Consider the following 19,975-nt stretch of genomic DNA (forward strand, 5'->3'; position numbering starts at 1 on the left):
TCCAACCCTCAATATAGAAGAATCTGTCTGCCACAAGGTTTTAGTTTCCTTTTAATATGAGACTTTTGAAATGACTTATGAATGCTAAATGAGGCCTTGGTGCATGATTACACCGACTCGGTTCGGCTCGCCGGGCACTTTTAACGTGCCGTTGCTGGCGCAAAATCTGTAATTTATATTGTTGTTTTAAACATAATTTTCAGCATTTAGACGAAAGAGTGTAAAATTTCAACATGGTTATAATTGTTGTGTTCTTAAATGCAAATATCGTGAGAATATAGGAATACGAGAAATATCTGTGGATGAGAGGAGTCAGGTTCGTACCATTTACTGTTCGTACATTCTCGTCTTTGCCATCGATAGGGCAACTGCACTTCAACTTTTAGCAAAAGATGCAAAAATCTCGAATAATTATTCTTCACTTGTGGCCCCAGATCCAGACAAACTACATATATATATATATATATATATATATATATATATATACATATATATATATATACATATTATATCTATATATGTATATATATATGTATGTATATGTGTATATATATATATATATATATATATATATATATATATATATATATATATATATATATATATATGTGTATATATACTGAACAAAAATATAAATGCACCAACCTAAATATCTAAGTCAAGATTGCCATTATGGGAAAATGGTCAAACCGATGATATGTTTGAGCAATGGTTCCTTTGTTTTGCTCAAGACAGATGTTCCCATTGAAATTGACCACTCTGAGTGTGTGGACTCACACGTTGAGTAATCCTTCCCATGAGCACCATGGGGCTTGACAGAGTGATGGTCAGTGAGCGTGACCAGGACACAAACACTCCCAATAGCTTGCCCTATAAAAGGCCTCCCCAAAATGTGGACTGGTGCCAAATGTCAACATGCCACAGATGTCACAAATCTTGAGGGAGCGCGCCATTGGCATGCTGAATGCTGGGACGTCAGTACGGGCCGTTGCAGCACACTTCAATGTCCACCACTCCACCATTAGCCGCCTGAGAACGCGCCTCAGAGAGACTGGAAGCACCGTGAACCGCCCACATGCCCGGCGACCACGTGTGACAACCGCCGGTCAGGATCGTCATATATATATATATATATATATATATATATATACATACATACATATATATATATATATACATATATATATATATACATATACATATATATATATATATACATATATATATATATATATGTATATATATATATATAAATATATATATATATATATATATATATATATATATATATATATATACATATATATATATATATATATATACATATATATGTATATATATATACGCATATATATATATATATATATATACATATATATATATATACATATATACATATATACATACATATATATATACATATATACATACATATATATATACATATATACATATATATACATACATATATATATACATATATACATATATATATACATATATATATATATATACATATATATACATATATATATATATATACATATATATATATATATATATATATATATATATATATATATATATATATATATATATATATATATATATATATATATATATATATATATATATATATATACATATATATATATATACATATATATATATATATATATATATATATATATATATATATATATATATATATATATATATATATATATATATATATATATATATATATATATATATATATATATATATATATATATATATATATATATATATATATATATATATATATATATATATATATATATATATATATATATATATATATATATATATATATATATATATATATATATATATATATATATATATATATATATATATATATATATATATATATATATATATATATATATGCCTGGTGTTGGCGCAGTGGTTAGGGCAGCGGCTTGTGATCCAAAAGGTCTTGAGTTCAAGCCCCGTTGGGCCACTGAATTAATACACCAGGGGGTTGACTCAACCTGTCATCCTTCCGAGGTCGGCGAAATGAGTACCAGTGCACTGGGCCGGTGTATACCCCGGTTAAAATAGGTGTACCATATCCCTGTGTCGTAAGAGGCGTCCAGGGTTGCGTCAGGGTTGCGGTTTACATATATATTTACATACATATATATATATATATATATATATATATATATATATATATATATATATATTTAGCCCCAACTTATTTTTTTATTTTTACTTCCCCACTATAAATCGTCCCCTAACCCCCTTTATCGTCCTTGTTCGGCTAACCTATCCTGTCACCTAGCCTACTCCCAACCCCTACGTTCCCTTCCCGGAGGGGAATAAGGGAGAGCTAACGTCCTGTGCCGAGGCCCAATTAAAGCCTCAGGATGGCCTCCCCAGAGTTCAGCGATCTATAACCAAAGTGGGTCCAGCGGCCCACAACGAGAGCGAGGGGATGGATGGTGCGGAGGGGTACACTTCCTAATCTACCCTAACCATTTAACTGTTAAACTACCCCAGGGCTTTCAACAAGCACCTCTCGCTTAAACTATTGGTTCTAACAACCCAGATTCCCGTCGCCTGTGTTGGTGTCCTCACAATTTCGGGCCTCGCCCCCCAATTTTCTCTCCGTGCCCTCACACGGTCTCATGGCTGGGACACGTGGCCCCCTTTGGCAGGCACGACCCTCTGCCGAATCTCCCGCTATGGCACCCCCGGGCACTACACTGCCTCCGAGCCTACCAGCTCCCTAACACCGGGGAGTGCCCCCCATGGCACCTCCCCTGAAACGCACACGTGGCAGGCTGGCTTCCCAGGCCCCTTTCCGAGGGTCACCCGTGCCCACAACACTGCCCACGCGCTTATGGCGCCCCGGGCCCCCGCACCAAGCAGGCGCACCCGTGCCCACTACGCTATCCCGGCCCCCCATGGGCCCTTGGCCTACCACGGCCGACTAGCCTGGTGCCCGGGGTACCCACTCAGCGATACTCACCTTTCGCAGCCACGCTCCCAGCCCGTCAACAGGGCTCCTGCACCCCTCCAAACGGGTTTCGAGCCTACTTTCCCACCAACAACAAAACAACCTCCATTTTTCAATTTGACTAACCACCTAACTCAGTCGACACTGACCCCGGGGTCCCTTGGGCGGGAGTCACTCCTCCCCCCAATCACTCATCGCACCATGCATTCCCCATTCGCTCCACTCACACAGACCCGCTGGCCTCACTCACTCACCAAGCACATGCTTCCACTTCACTCACCAACTCTTCAACACACTCACCGCTGAACTCTGCCATCCTTCTAACTACCTCCCCTAACTAACTCGTGCTCCCACGTCGTCCCTTAAACTAGTAGCACGTTCCTTTTAACACTACGTAGCTAAACTACGTCCCCACTACACATCCACAAGTCTGTCACTGTCTCCAAATAATCCCATTAATCAATTTCCCAACCTAAATCTCGCTACAATCCCTCTAACTCATCCATTCCACGGACTCCATGAGGACTTACCCCTGCCCCATGAAGTCGGTCTAGCTAAGCTAACCCTTCCCCCTAACTAGTTTCCATCCTGTGCCCTGGTCAAGGGCGTCTTCCACCCCTTGCCCAGGAATCCTGTGCACCCGAAAGTGAGGCTTGCTGTTCTTTTTTTTTTTTTTTTTCTAATTGCGCAGCACCAGCATGGTAACTCACAGCTCGCGCACTTTGCACCTGCCCGTGACGTCATGCAGCTGCACGTGTACCTCGTCCCCCCTTGGACGGTACCATCCGGCAGGGATACCCCTCCTGCCGGATTCCAACCCCACGTGCAGCCATGACGTCACCGTGCGCATAACAAAACAAGCCCCACGTCTCGAGGGGTTCCCCATGCGAACACATGTGCTTTGCCCGTTGGAGCTTAACACACACGATCGCGTGGAGAACCCGTCCGGTCCAAATCCATTATCCTGCCTAAACTTTGTCCGTCCGCGGGATCGGCAAATCCACCGCGTGCGTTTCCGGACCGGGACTTCACTCTCGTAAGCGAGCACGTGGGGGCCTCGTGCGTTGCACAGCACGGACCTCGTGCTCACTGCTGGGTGAACCCGGCACGGTCCCCGAAACAACTACAGCCGCTACCCGGCTTTCTTTCCTCACATGTCGCCGTCGTCGCCATTCCACACACGCACTGTTACGACGCTAACACACCTCACCATTAAACTCACACCGGGAGACGCGGCTGCATGTTCACACATGCCGACCGACATCTCCCTTACATACCGCTCTCTCACACACACGGTCTCCCTTGCACTCGGCCGTTCACTCACGCATGCCATCTCCCTCGCACACGTGGCTCCACTCACTCGCGGCCTTCCACTCACTCGTGCCATTTCCCTTACACAAACCACACCACTCACACACACGGGGGCACTCACCCGCGGTGCCTCATCCACACACCGTGCCTCACTCACACACGCGGGGGCACTCACCCGCGGTGCCTCACTCATACACAGTGCCTCACTCACACACGCGGGGGCACTCATCCGCGGTGCCTCACTCATACACCGTGCCTCACTCACACACGCGGGGGCACTCACCCGCGGTTCCTCACTCATACTGGCCGTTTCACTCACACACGGTGCCTCATCCACACACGGCATGCTGGGAAGCACGCCCTTTGGCACACTTGCCACTACACCACTCACACACGGGGTAGCTTCCACACACGGGGTCTTTGTCACCCACCCGGTCGCTCTCACACACGCCCTTGCACCCACGCTATGCGTGCGTTGCAGCACGCATTTCGCCACACTCGTGAACACACACCTCGACACCACACACACCGGGACAACCACACTAGGGATTCGTGTCCCCACAAGGGTCTCCGGGGCCTCTATACCCCCCAAGCTCTCCGTGCACCTGTCCACAGCACCCGTCCCCTCAACCTCGCAAAGCACGACCGAACCCACCTGGTCGTGACTCGCCTCAAGGGGGCATACTCCCTCCCCTCGTTCCTGGAGGAGGCCATCCAGCTGCTCGCACTGGGTCTCCACCCAGTCCACGAGCTCACCCCCATTGTCCTCCACTACCTCCGTGTGTGTGTGTGCGTCTCTAGTTTCTTCCACCCCGTTTTCATCGTGTAGTCTTTCCTCTATCGTTCCCATCTCCCGTGTCTCAGTACATTTATCAGTTTCTGTTGTCCCCTCGTGTCTATTAGTCTCTGCTTCTTTCTGGCGTCTTTCCCTTATCTTTATGTAGGTCAACCTTGCTTTCTCCTTAAGTCGCTCCCTTCCTTCCCTGTTTTTCACTCCTTGCTCTTTCACGATCTCTGCGTACCTCATCCTTGCTTTCCGTCTTAATTGTTCTTTTCTCTCCCTCCCAATTACTTTCACCTCGTCTCTTGTCTCCCGTGTCTCTATACATTTTCTCTCCTGGTTCCTTATTTCTGTCTCTTCCTGGTTCCTTTTTCCTTCCCATCTGAGTCGTTCTTTCTCTCTGAGCCCCATTAGCTGTTCGTTCTCCCTCCGGAGCTCCTCAATCTCCGTTGACTCCAGTTTCGCTCTCCGTTTTAGTTGTTCAATTTCACACTCGTATAGTTGTTGTTTTCTCTCCCACTGTTCCTCCTGCTCTTTGTTTTCCAATCTCATTGTTTCTTTCAATTGGCTCATTTCCTTCCTGTGTTTCATTCGCTGTTCTCTCACTACTCTTCCTCGTTTCCTCTCCTGTCTTTCCTTATCCAGTTTCATGGTTTTCTTCATTTGGTTCATCTCCATTTTGTGTTTCATTCGCTGTTCTTTGTCTATCTCCTCGTACTCCAGCCTCAGCTTTTCTTTCAATTGGTCAACCTCAGATTCATGTTCTTTTTGTTTTCTATTCCATTGTTCCTCTCGTTCTTCCCTCTCCAATCTCCTTGTGTCCTTCAATCTCCTGATTTCTCCTTCCTGCTTCATTCCTTGCTCCTTCAACTTCTCCTCGTATTCCAACCTATTTTTTTCCTTTTGTCGTTCAGTTTCAAATTCATACACTTTCAGTTTTTTATTCCACTGTCTATCTTGTTCCTCGTTCTGCAATCTCATAGTTTCCTTCAATTGACGGATTTCTTTCTCCTGTCTCATTCCTTGTTCTTTGTATTTCCTATTCCACTGTCTTCCTTGTTCCTCATTCTGCAATCTCGTTATTTCTTTCAGTTGGCTGACTTCCTTCTGCTGTCTGATTCGTTCTTCCATCATTACTCTTTTTTGCATCTCATTCTGCAATCTCGTGGTTTCCTTCAGTTGGCTGATTTCCTTCTCCTATCTCATTCCTTGTTCTTTCAGCACTCTTTCTTGTTCCTCATTCTGCAATCTCGTTATTTCTTTCAGTTGGCTGACTTCCTTTTCCTGTCTGATTCGTTCTTCCATCATTACTCTTTCTTGCATCTCATTCTTTAATCTGGCCTTCGCTTCCAGCTGTTCGATCTGTACAGTGTGGTTCCTTAACGTTTCATTTTCCGTTGTCGTTCTTTCTTCTCTCACCATCCTCAACTCGTTTTGTAGTTCCCTCTCTTTGTTTTGGTGTTTCTGTAACTCAGAAGCTTTCTTTTCCAATTCCTTTCTCATCTCCGCACACTCCGACTTTGCTTTGGCTTCTAATTGTTCAATCTGCTCAGTGTGGTTCCTTAACGTTTCATTCTCTGTTGTCGTTCTTTCTTCTCTCACCATCCTCAACTCGTTTTGTAATTCCCTCTCTTTGTTTTGGTGTTTCTGTAAATCAGAAGTTTTTGTTTGTAATTCCTCCCTCAATTTGCATGCTTCTTCACTCATTTCATCTCTTCTTTCCACCGCTTCCCTCCTCAATTCGTCCCTTTTTTTACTGTATTCATTTAGTTTTTTCTGCCATTCCTTTCCCATTCTTATCTCCCCTTCCAGGATTTCTCTTTTAAACTGGCTTGCCCTTACCTCTCGCTTCAGTAGTTCCAATTCTCCATCTTGTTCGCGTTTTTCCTTTTCGAGCTTTGTTTTCCTTTCTCCTTCCTCCCTCAATTCTCCCTGCAGTTCTTCGAATTGTTCTGACTTTTCCAGCAATTCCTCTGTCCTTTCCTCCAGCTGTCTCTCTCCTCTTTTTATCTTCCATTCTAGGCTTTCTCTTTCCTGATTGCCTGTTCTTATCTCTTCCTTCAATTGTTCCTACTCCCCATCGTGTTCACATTTTTTCTCTTCCAACTGTATTTCCCTCACTCTCTCCTCCAGTTCTTTGAACCGCCTTGCTTGCTCCAATAATTTTTCCATGAATTGTTTTACTTCCAAGTCGTGCTCCTTTTGTTTCTTTTCGAGCTCGGTTTTCCATTCTTCCTCCCATTGTTTCCTTTCCTGGGAGATACCAATCTGCTGTTCCTCTATTCTTTTGTTCAGTTTGCTCTTCGCATATTCCAACTGGCGGGTATAAAACACTACCAAATTCTTTTTCCCACGTAATTTGTCGACTCTATTGGCCAAGTCATGTTTTTGCCACCGAATTCGTTCCAGTAAATCGTCCAATCGCTGTGTCCCCCCGTACACGTAATTTTTCTGAAGCGCGTCTGCGTGCCGTTGTGACTCGTCCACTCCACGTTGCACCTCCTCGATATATTCTTCATAACGCTTCACCTTTTCCAAGACATCCCCCAATTGTGCCTGAAGCCTGCCAATGCTCGCATAGTCATCCTGCCACGCCTGCCATAGCACATGCTGTGACCACATGCCTTGAACCGGTGACTGGGAGCTCATGCCTCGTGCTGTGCCATTAATATCAGCCCGCTCCGTGCTGCCATTGTGCGACTCCGTTTGCCGGCAAAGTTCGTGCTCAAGCCGCTCCCACTGACCACAGTTAGTGGTGGGGTTATAATTATAAAAAGAACCGACCTGGGCCATGGATCCTACATGACGACACATACCTAATACCCCCGGCTCCCGCTCGCCTTGAGACGCCATCTTATTTATCGTAAAGGGTTAATTTAGCTCACTCGTAATTTGGAGGGAATCGGGGGTCGCTCCTCTCACCCCTGGACCGATTCCCGTGAATTTAGCTGGAGACAGGAGAGCCCGTTTTCCCGTTCTCTGATACCAGTGCCGCGAGGAGGGCGATGAGTTTATATCCCACTCCTGACACCAGTGTTGCGGATTCGCGCCCGCCAGCGTGCGAGCGGCCACGTAACTCGAATCGCGGCACGTCGCCCTCCGGACGGACAATCCCGTCATGACCCTCTCGGACTAACGCCGGGAACTAGTCACGGGTGGACCTTTCGGCCTCACCACGATCGTGCCAATCGGCCCCCGCGTGGTAGAGGGTTGCTCGCCAAATTCGACCTACCTAAGTACCCACACGGAGGGTAGACCGGGCGATCGCACCTCGCCGCAGGTCGACTTCGGACACGGGCCACTTTAAGCGACCCGTTCCGTACTATCGAGATAACCGAGCGGTGTTATCGTCGGCCTCGACGGTTCGATTAATTATCGGGCGTTTTAGCCCACGACCAACCCTTTACGTGAAGTAAGATGGAGATTCAATAAAGGAAAAGACGAAGCGAAACGGGAAAACAGTTCAACATGAAGCACATTTATTTCGCGATGAACGGAAAGCACACCTACACAATTACACCAAAAGCAAATGTAAAAGAAGAAGAAACACAATAATACACAAAAAGCAAATGCAACAATGCAGATCTAACCGACTACCTAGCACGCGGCAACACTTATACAGTTTTACTCCACAGACGGCGCCGACAACACATACACTCAAAGCAAAAGAAAAGGACCACCCTCAAGGATGAGGGGGGTAGGCGGGCCTGGGGCCGAGACCGCGTCGGGCCTACCCGTCTGATGATGAGCCGCAAGATGGCGGTGGCGCCCCGACTCCGCGGGCCTCGCGGACAGTGTCTGGTAGGGGGTGGGAACGGGGCCCCCTTCTCGCACTATCTCAGCGCGGGGGGAAACAGGAGGGGGTTGTTGATGCTCGGGGGAAGGAGGATATCTCCCTGTCTCGGGTCCCGCGACGAGCGTCTCCACCACGACCTCGGTCGCGCCGCCAGCCTCTGCCTCCGCAGCTCCCGACTCCGACACGAGCACCCCCTCGACCGCCTTCGCCGCCGCCACCTCTCCACAGCTCCGTCCAACCGCCTTCTCCGACTCCTCTCTTGACTCGTCCCAACTCTTCACTGACTCCGAACTCTTCACTGCCTCCCCTCTGAACTGCTCTTAACTTCTTTTCCCAACTCCACCGACTGCCAACTCTTAACTTCACTTGACTGACGAACGCAGCCCCTTATATGCCCCGTGGCCTCGCTCCTTCACCTTCGACCCTTTACCTCCGACCCTTCACCTCTAACTGGCTCCCCATTGGACCGAGGAAAAGTGGGCGTGAATGCTTTTTGATCCATGAATTTGCATATAGCGATATTACTCCAACGCACCTGGAGGCGGGGCCAAATCGCCCCACGCTCGCCGATAGGACGGAACAGAAGTGGGCGTGAGTCGTTTTTGATCCGTTTTCTTCGTAAAGGCCGGCGCTTTTGCACCCCTGCTCGGTGCGCGCCCTGCACGAGTCCAGTATCGGTGCCCACAAGCGGCGTGGGAATGACGGTGATGCGATGGTTGCGAGGGCGAGTTGTGACGGTAAAGGTCGTGGCTGTTGTTGTGAAGCGGCATTGCGGTTGGTGGTTGTTGTGTGATGGCTGTTGAGACGTGGTTGGTGGTGGTAGTAATGGCGGCTGGTCCAAAATGAAGATAGTAAAAGAAAAACGGGTATCGAGAAGGGTCGCAGCCCGAGTGAATGACATTTATTCCCTCGAAACAACGGGTTTGGGCCTAACTACACATATACTTACAAAGATATCTCACCTAAGGGACCTGAATGGTGGTTTGCGAATTTCGTCAACCACAACAATATATTTTGCACTCAAAGCTACCAATCCCCCCACCCCTCATTCCAAACATGATTAATAGTAAATATCATCATTTTAAAATTACCCTGTACATCCACAAGCCTCGGATATGTCATTCCATTCGGTGTTCACAAGAATCTAATCCAGATACACAAGCCATTCAGCAGTAACGATCTGTCAGGGGGTTGGGGGAGGACACGTCCCTCCACTTGAACCTTGCACCAACCCACCTGGTCGGGAGTTTGCAGTGTGAGGAGGTGCCGGTTCGGAGAGCTGAGAAAGTTCCAAGTCTTTCATTGTGCAGAGGCACAGCTCTTTGTCTCACATATTCTTACAAGTATTTTTGGCTTCTTTCAGAAGCTTGGTGATCCATTCCATGAAATTATCTTTAGCCCGGACACATAATACATTTTATTTTGCCCCAAACACACCAGTTTCCAGGGGTTTCTGCGCATGTGCACCGAGCATTTTGGGGTGGATTATGTCCTTTCAAAAGTGTTGGTATTGGATGAGTAACTAGAAACAGTGGGGATGGAGTCAGTGGCACCCCTCCTGAGCAATAAATTATTTTAATAGAAAAACAATATTAAAAAAAACCACCTTGCACTCCCATTCTGAGGGACAGTATCTTGTCTGTAACCCCTCACCCTTCCCCTCCCACTTGTCATTCCCACTCCCCTCCTCCCCCAACCCCCTTTAACCACTATCCCTCCACAACCACTACCAACACAGACCACCCAGGTTAGAGAGCACTGCTTTCTATGAAGGGCAAACTAACGAGAAAAGAGGAGATGCGTGAGAAAAAGAGGATCATAATCTGTAGATATGAGTAAGAGGGATGTGGTCTGGAGAGGATTAATGGAGGTCGGTCAGGATGGAAGATGACCATTCTGAAGCCCTAGACTCCGAGAGGAATGAGCGTGATTAAACTGTCTCACAGAGTTGATCCCACATGTGTGAGAAAAGAGGAACAAACGATCGGATGTGCACAGAAAGCCGAGATCTTGAAAGCTTAACCCAGATGTAGTTACTGGAAGGCCACGAGTGTCCTGCAGGAGTTTGAGAGCAGTGGAAAGAGAGCAAGAGGTCCTTAATACGAATGAGGAACAAAAGTGCATTCAAGACGGTGCAGACATATTCCATCACAATTTCTAACCACACCCTTTGATGTGCAGATCTTCAGTAAGAAGATGGATTTTAGTCACGTGCAGTCCAAGTGCGGGTCACTAGACAACATCAAGCACGTTCCTGGCAGTGGGCGGCATGTAAGCACTTTTCATTAGCACCCACCACATGTGATCATCTTTAATATACGCACCCCACATGTGTACAAGCACCTTCCTAAAGCATAACACTTTAAAAAGCACTTTTAATAAGTTCAACATCCTAGATCACTTAATTTCTATTTTGTTGCAGAAAAACAAGAAGTTAACATTTACATTTAACACCAAGGGTGCACACTTTTAACACGGTGTCTGCAAACATGTGTACAGGTACAGGTAACGCAGCAAAAGTTTGACTACAGACATGTGAGATCCAGGTGTGGCACTTGGGCAAATCGAGAAAAGAAAGCACCCAGCAAAGTGAGCATCGTCCAGGCACAAAGTACAATCAATGAAAAAACAACAAATGCATAAAGGACGTGGTTAAGTTCCTGATTACAATCCCATTGGTTCTCTGGTGATGATGATGCGACTTCAAACAGCAATCAACATGATACGACTGACCACAGACAGCAATAGGATGCGACCATTTATGTGAGCGACCTGTCTTGTACCACCTCCAGAAAGTTTGCCTCCACAGATTATCTTGCCCTTGTTACTCAAGCAATCAACCTTGAAGATCTCAGCAGTACCCTGTCCCAGGACTTAAAGGTAACGGGGCAATAATTCATCTACTGGCACCTCTACCCAAACCCAAGAAAGACTACAGTTACCGCTTTCCATCTCAGCAACCAACTGGCTAACAGTAAACTCCAGGTTTCCTTTTGTGGAAAAAAAAATCAATCAAGAACGAACTATTCTCCAAGTACTTTGGAGTCACCCTTGATCACAGCCTTACATTCCATGAACACCTAAAACTGATCACAGAAAAGATCAGGACAAGAGTAAACATGATCCGGAAACTAGTGGGCACCATCTGGGGATCAAATGCAAGCACTCTTCACACTGCTAGCCTTGCTCTTGTGTATCCTGCAGCAGAATACTGTTCTTCTATTTGGGCAGAGAGCAGCCAAACAAAACACTTGGACACTGTCCTGAAAACACTGATGTGGATAATCAGCGGTACACTGAAATCAACACCCATGCAGTGGGTCCCACTCCTGTCTGACATGCCACCCCCTGATCTGCGCCTGAAGGCAAGAATGCTGAGAGTTTGACTGCATCAAAGCCAATCCGGAGTTTCCAATCCATGAAGACCTGCAGAATCAGCCAAATATAGGACGCAAGTCACGCAAACCTTTCCGGGGCTCTGCAAATTAATGTTTTAAGTGATGTAGGGTTTGATACAAAGGACGAGTGGTGCAATCTCTGGACAGACAGCAACATTGCTAACAAAGAACCGGTGAGTGATTCCACAGGAAAGCCTCGAGGTTTCGACTTCCCTCAGAAACATTGGTCTTCACTCATCAAGATCCGCACTTTACATGCAAGGACATCACACCACCTCCACAAATGAAATTTCAAAGACAGCCCAGCATGTGACCATGGTGATCCAGATCAGACTATTCATCACGTTGTGAATAAGTGTCACCTATAGGAATTTGATGAAAGATTTATGGCGATCTACCAACAGTAACCTGCAAAAGTATTCACCCACCTCCAAAGTTTTCACATTTTGATACCACCTGAGCTTATTTCATGACAATGTAAAATCAAATTCAAACTTAATATATAGAGTCTTTACAAACTACTCCAAAGTGATAAAACTAAAAAAATGCAGTTAAATTGTGAATAAGTTTGATTAACAGAGGAAAATCAGATGATTCTCAGTTACGGAAGTATTAAAACCCTTTGCCTAATTAACCCTAAATCACTTCAGGAGCAAATTATTTGTTTGAAGGGTTACGAAGTAAGTCACCTACTTATCAAAGGAGTTTTAAGGCACAACTTACTTTATCAACCAACAAGGCAAACATGAAGACCAAGGAGTTTTCCAAACAAGTCAGACGTAAAGTGATGGAGAAGCACCGTTCAGGAGAGGGTTATAAGAAGGTTCCAAAGTCACTCATTATCCCTTTGAGTCGGTGAAATCCATCATTAAGGAGTGGAAGACATATCATACCACACAGACTCTACCCAGATTAGGTCGCCCATCCAAACTCAGCAACCGGGCAAGTTGGAAACCGGTGCAGGACGTCACTGTAAATTCAACAATGACTTTGAAAGATCTGCAAGGCTTTATGTCTGAGATGAGGGTCAGTATTCAATCAATCAACAACATCCTGTTTCCTTCGAGTCAGCCAGCCAACCTATGGAAAGATGATGAAATTTTAGCCAGATGGAATTTTTGTTACAAACAAACCAAATGCTCAAATTTGATGGTAACGTGTTCAGGATCATAATCTGTGTGGATGACACTTTCCCAGATCGCCCTAAATCGTATGAATGACACCATTCCAAATGGCCACCATGTGAGTTCATAGGAACCATTAGAGAAGCATTGATTCAGTACTTTTTGCATGATTTTATATGTCTTCAGGGTCAGTGATTCAGGAAATGACAAAACCATTACAATTTAACTGAGTTTTAATTACAATTAATACAAAAATGTTGTCAAACATAACATCATATATATATATATATATATATATATATATATATATATATATATATATATATATATATATATATATATATATATATATATATATATATACACATATATATACACACACTCAGTATATCACACATTTGAAAACGTGAGTAATATCCTTATGTTCCTGACTGCCACCTTGCTCTTATCTCAGTCTGAGACGACTGCAGCATGATAGTTCAACTACTTCCTACTAGATTGCAGCATCCTTCCACATCACACCCACAGGCAGGGATGCACATTTGTTGTGATTTTGTGCACTTGCAAGGCAGCAGTTCTGCACTTCTTGCAGTTACAAGATACTAGCTCGACACAAACTGCAGGCACAGCAGGTAGAATCATCCAGACGACTTCCTGTCCATTTCCAGATTATTTTCGTTCCCGTCGATGATGGCAATCCAACATTCTGCCGATTGTTACACTGATGATGCTTGGTGTTAGCTTAATTGTTGGAGTGGTGGGCTTGAGATCTGAGAATGGTTAGGGTGGTGGGCTTGGGATCTGAGAATCTTGGGATCTTCAAGGATCCTAGGAATCTGAGTTCAAATCCCATTTGGCAGTTGAATTAATACCAGGTACGGTTGACTCTGCTTGTCATCCTTCTGAGGTTGCCAAAATGAGTGCCAGCTTGCTGGTGTCCTGTATCAGAGTGGTGACCTGTCCAGGATTGTGCCCAATAGCCAAGGAGACTGCTTTGGCAGCACCAACGCTCTGCATAGAGTATGGTCCCAATGGATGGATAGATGGTTACACTCATTAGCTCTCAGTCACACCTTTGCCTGGTAATTAGCTCTTGCGTAGTGTAACTGAAGAGCATCCTTTGTTTGTTGAAGATTTTCCATTTATTTTTTTCCTTTCCAAAACATGTGAAGTCGAGCTTGATTAACACCTGCATTGTGGTCAACATCCGAGTAAATGCAGCAGATGAACTCTTCAATGTCATCTAGTCCTAGTAGACCATCTCGGCCAACTCCATTAAGAAGCTGCGGGTGTTCGCTGAACACTTTCCAGCAAATGCATTAAGAATATCTTGAGCAACTTTGCAAATCTTTGCCTATAAGCCATCATTTGTTTCTTGTTCATCCTCTGTCTCGAGTACCGCATGCCCTCGGAACAGAACACTCAGAAACAGGCTGTTTGGGATTATTTTTGCAACATGATCACTGTCAATCCCATGCCAACATACATTATGCCCTTGTGTATCTTGCAAGTCTGGACATAGTTGGAGAGCTGTATGCATGATCTCTTGCATCGGTGTGTCCTCTGGAGCAAATTTTGCAGGCATCTCATCTGATGTGATGGATGAGGTGTCAGAGTCTGCCATATTAGTGCTCTCCAGTGTATGTACTATGGCCATCCTCTTTAGGTCACGAGGGTACAGCAGCAATGGTGATGTTGGGTCCAGTGGATGAACAGTACTACACCTTGGCCCGATGATGTTCTTCACATCATCATAGGAGCTCTGTCTTCTTGATAGGTACTTTGGACGAATAACATGTCCGCTTACACAGCACATGTCTTGATATTGGTTCCACACTTGCGACATATCATAAGACATGTCCTTGTGATCATCCTTGTACCATATCAGAGCACAACTCATCCAGGCAGTTGTCTCCAATGCTTTCAGTGTTCATTCCTTGAACTTTCTCGTTAGCTCGCTCAAACCTTACCCAGCATTCCAAGTGATGTTTGTCTTCTGCTGCGCAAAGGTCTCCTTCGACTCCTGCCAACCGAACCCGCATAATGACATCTTTGACTGCCATATCAAGGACTTCCTGGGACACATTGAATGTGGAGGCATTTCGCAAACCAACCTTTTTTTGCAGAGTTCCGACAGAACATGCACAGTTCCCAGTTCATCATCGAGGATGATCTTGATTGCCGCAATGATGCTTGGCCCTGTTCCAATGCTGAACCTTCAGCTTTGGTGGCATCTGCATTGAATTTCTGAAGCAGTCGTTAGAGTGAAGTTTTTGTTCTCAAATCGCCATGGCACGATTTATGCCAAACCAACGCATCTTCGGATCATTCATCATCAGTCAGTTCTGCGATCTTCTGCAATAGGTCTGCTGACTCTGTATCTCCGAAACAAATACGTTCATCTACAACTTGCCAAACTCGTTCCTTTCCATGTTTTGTAGCTTTCCTCAATGTAACTTCTCCTCTGTGCGATTTTTTTTTCCTCGCAAAACAAACATGCAGTTTGAGATGGGACAGGAGCATTCCGCTTTCACTTCAATACAGCCACATGCTCCATGGTTCACCAGTCAGTCTACTAAGCTATGTATCCAGTCTGCCCGTAAAGAGATCATAAACAATCGCTATATTAATTAAATTTCAGGATTGGAATAAATCACAACTCCGAGAAGCGACACCCTGCCGTTTCTCGGAATTGCGACTTTAGTCTACGACCTCTAACTATTCCGGGGGAATCACAATAAATTCAGTATGACCTGGAATTATGAGAGCAAACCACGTAAAACAGCACGTGATTGCTTCAAACAATGGATTAAAAATAGAACTTAATGTATACCATTGGAATATTGATGAAAACCAAACACAATTCAAGCACCGACAAAGATCATTATATCTGCTTTTCAGAATATTTTTCAGAAAAAAATGGTGAATTTATGATATGCTCCTCAACTATTGACGTTACACCCTCTAACATGTATCCATTGTCATCACAGACCCAGAAAACCTATGAAATGATCCCTTGATCAAGGAAATTAGTGTTGTTTAAGGGAAAGTCGAGCATACATTACTTCTTGAAATGGGGGCATTTTGGCCGCCATTTTAGACACGAAAACGGATACGGCAGGAATGTCATTCACCCTGGTGTCATTAATGGGTACAAATAGAATGTGTCTGACTAGTGTGTTTGCTTGTAACAAAGAGCTGCCACCTATTGAAATGATAGCCTCTGTTGGCTGGCTGACTATTCACTAAGCTGGCCTCTATGGACGGTTGGCAAGAAAGAAGCCATTACTGAAAAAGACGCATCTGAAAGCTCGTACGGAGTTTGTGAAAAAGCATCTTGATGATATTGCAAACAAGTGGAGAAAAGTTTTGTGGTCAAACGAGAGAAAAATTGAACTTTTTGGTCTAAGTTAAAAGCGTTACGTCTGGAGCAAACCTAACACTACACATCACCTAGTCAACACCATCCATACTGTCAAGCATGGTAGTGGCAGCATCATGTTATGGGGCTGCTTTTTATCAGAAGGGACTCGCAAGCTTGTCAGGATAGAAGGGACAATGGACGGTGCAAAGTACAGGAGCATCCTTGACGAAAACCTGTTTGAGTCAGCCATGAATCTGAAACAAGGTAGGAGGTTCACATTTCATCAGGATAACGATCTGAAGCAGGAAGCTAAATCCACACTGGAGTGGCTGAATAAGAAGAATATAAATGTTCTTGAGTGGTTCAGTCAAAGACCTGACTTGAACCCAATTTAACATTGATGGCGACACTTGAAGATTGTAGTCCATCGACGATCCCCATCAAACTTGGCAGAACTCGAGAAATTTTCACGTGAAGATTGGACAAAGATTTCACCATCTCACTGTACAAAGCTGGTTGAGACCTTCCCACAAAGTCTCACGGGAGTCATTGCTACAAAAGTTGCTTCCACCAAGTACTAACCTCAGGGGTTGAATACTTTTACATCCAGTGAATTTTGATTTGTTTGTGTTTTTTCAGGTATTCCTGACGTGTAACCTCATTCAACTATAACAGTGTTTAGTTTGATCTCTTCAGTTATTAATAACAAAGTTCATTTCGAAAAGCTGTTTCTGCACAATTCGTAATTCATCTAAATGTGGCGTTATTGGTAGGGGGTGAATACTTTTGGAGGCCACTGTAATCAAGGAGGTGAACATGTAAAATTGCCGTTCGGGTTGGGAATAACACATCCTCAAGCAGCTTCCAATCTACTCTGATAAACGTCACGGCCATCTCGGAGCACCAGTGACAAAAGGTTCATCGTGATCACGGACCTGGGACAACGCACTTGATTTCTCAGCAATGATTACTTGACTCACCTGCGGAGTAAATGGACATTTAAGGAACAGTACCTGCCTCGAGACGCCAGTTTAGTTTGTCAACTTTCCTTTGTTTGTGTAAAATAAACTTCAGAATCAAATGAGTTCAGAGGGTTTCCACTCGTTATAAGCAAATTGATTTGAACTGCAAACTGCCAGCCAGCTTTGTTACCCTACATGAGAGGGCAGCACAGGATGAAAGATCTTTTTGGTCGTGTAATTAACATGGATGTGCCTACCGTTACAAAACGTAACTGAGTTGAGTGCAACTTTGTAAACCAATTGTTATAGTTGGGAAGCTGGGGCAAATATATTTTGTGCCGGGGCTAATAATCCCCTGTTTTCAGAAGGGGTCAGTAAACCACTTGCAGCGTGGCACGTGTCCAGATGAGAATCCCAAATCGGGGGGGGGGGGGCGGCTAGTTCTTTGTGCCCATGACCTGACTGTGGGTACTACCAACATGGATGCAGAATTTGGTGGAGATCGGCCTCGCTCTGTCTTTTTTTCATGATTTTTCGATGGACATGCACACAGATACAATTGCCTTATTCAATATACTGTAGTAGGATTGTATTATGGATGTTCTTCTCTTGAAAAAAACCTTTTATAAACATGTGATTGTCATTATGACTGATGGGATGGCCTCGAGCTATGCACAACTTCCTCGAAGCTGTCTCGCCAGTGTTCGAATCCCGACTCATATAGAAACTGGCGTTTCACAGGCGGGGTGATTCGTCAGTGCGTGTTGTCCCTCGGGCGGACATTAAACAGACATTCCGTCTGTCGGCATTAGTTAGTGGATGCCAAAGATCCCACAGTGTCCTTTGTAAAGAGTTGGCGTGCCATCGCCGGCACCATGACTCAAGTTAAAATTCCTACGAAAACTCTCACCCACCCACACTTGGTAAATGTGGTGAGAACATCAATACCCCAATGTGAATTGAGGGAGACTTTCACCTTACTATAGACTGAAAACAGGCTCATCAATTCATCAATCATCATCAGCCCCAAGCATCCTCATTGAAGGCCCACAGTCCCAAAGGAAGCCGGTCACTCCGAACGGATTTCCCCAGAGATCGAGTAGAAGAAAAGGGTTAAAAGTATTCTTTCCCCCCTGGGGCGAGGAGCGGGGGGGAGTGACTGTTGGCAGCCAACTGTTGGAATCGTAATCGCATAGTCTTCAGGATTGGGGAAGTTTTAGGAAGTTTGCAGTGTCCGAATCTCCCTCATCAGGCGTTACCCGTCCACTGGTAGTCCCATGACTAAGACGTCTCCACCAAGACCAAAACAGGATGATGATGATGATGATGATGATGATGATGATGATGATGATGATTCATCTTCCACAAACCCCTTTAATAGTGCATGGTTGTTGTTTTTTTTGTAAAGTTGTAGTTGATTTTAAACTTGTTGCTCGTGCTGAAACTTCTGTTGTATTTTCATGGTGGTGGTGCATGAAGCTTTGTATTCCACATAAAATGTTTCAATTGGATGAGAGTTTTATAATCAGGTTGTTTAATGACCTGTAGCGTGATCTCGTTGCTTCCATCGCATGTGCATGTTCAACTTCAAACCATAAATTACTTTATGCTTTTTTTGTGCCGAATGTGTTCATCTCTGCCGTGATGTCGATGTACTGTACTGAGCTCTATGAGGGAGTCATCAATCACTTTACATGGAAACCTGATACTTGATGGGAATAAATAAATTAATGACAAATCACTGTTTATTTTCTCTCGACATCATGTATTGCAAATGTTGGAGTTTTAATCATTTACCGTCAAGTCTTTGAAGTGGAGAAGCAATTGCACGCATGTAACCAAGTACAGGTGAGTGGGCTGGCAAGATGGCCAAGAGGAAGGCACAATCGCCTGAAACATGTCTAGCCTGGGTATGAATCCTGACCCAGGTATAAACTGTCATCCCGGTGTTTCACAGTGAGGGCGATTCATCATTGTGTGTGTCAACCCTCGGATTGATGTTAACCGGACGTTCCATCTGCCGCCATTAGTAGGTGGACGTTAAAGATTCCCACGGTGTCATATTGTGAAGAGTAGACGAGCTATTGCTGGCTCTCTCAACAAATTCCATATTCCTGCCATAACTGCTGCTGGGAAGGCAATGGCAAACCACCCAGCATAAGACCTTGCCAAGAAACTGCTTCGGCAGCGCTGATGCTCTGCAACAGAGTTTGGTACATCAATCAGAACACC

General features: G+C 44.7%; 1 protein-coding gene across 1 annotated transcript in view; it reads left to right on the forward strand.

Annotated features, from left to right (window-relative positions):
• LOC147022322 (uncharacterized) overlaps positions 1–19,475 on the forward strand; it is a 41,696-nt gene extending 22,221 nt beyond the window's left edge. Inside the window, exons 4-5 of the mRNA XM_085890494.1 lie at positions 11,015–11,166; positions 11,395–19,475. Of these exons, the coding sequence (XP_085746620.1) occupies positions 11,015–11,166; positions 11,395–11,538 (296 nt within the window). The 3' untranslated portion in view covers positions 11,539–19,475. The remainder of the gene's footprint in view (positions 1–11,014; positions 11,167–11,394) is intronic.
• The last annotated feature ends 500 nt before the right edge of the window (positions 19,476–19,975 follow it).

Source organism: Eptatretus burgeri, chromosome 8, assembly GCF_056783735.1.
Source record: "Eptatretus burgeri isolate ZD-2024b chromosome 8, Ebu_testis_v1, whole genome shotgun sequence".
In the NCBI taxonomy this organism is placed as follows: domain Eukaryota; kingdom Metazoa; phylum Chordata; class Myxini; order Myxiniformes; family Myxinidae; genus Eptatretus; species Eptatretus burgeri.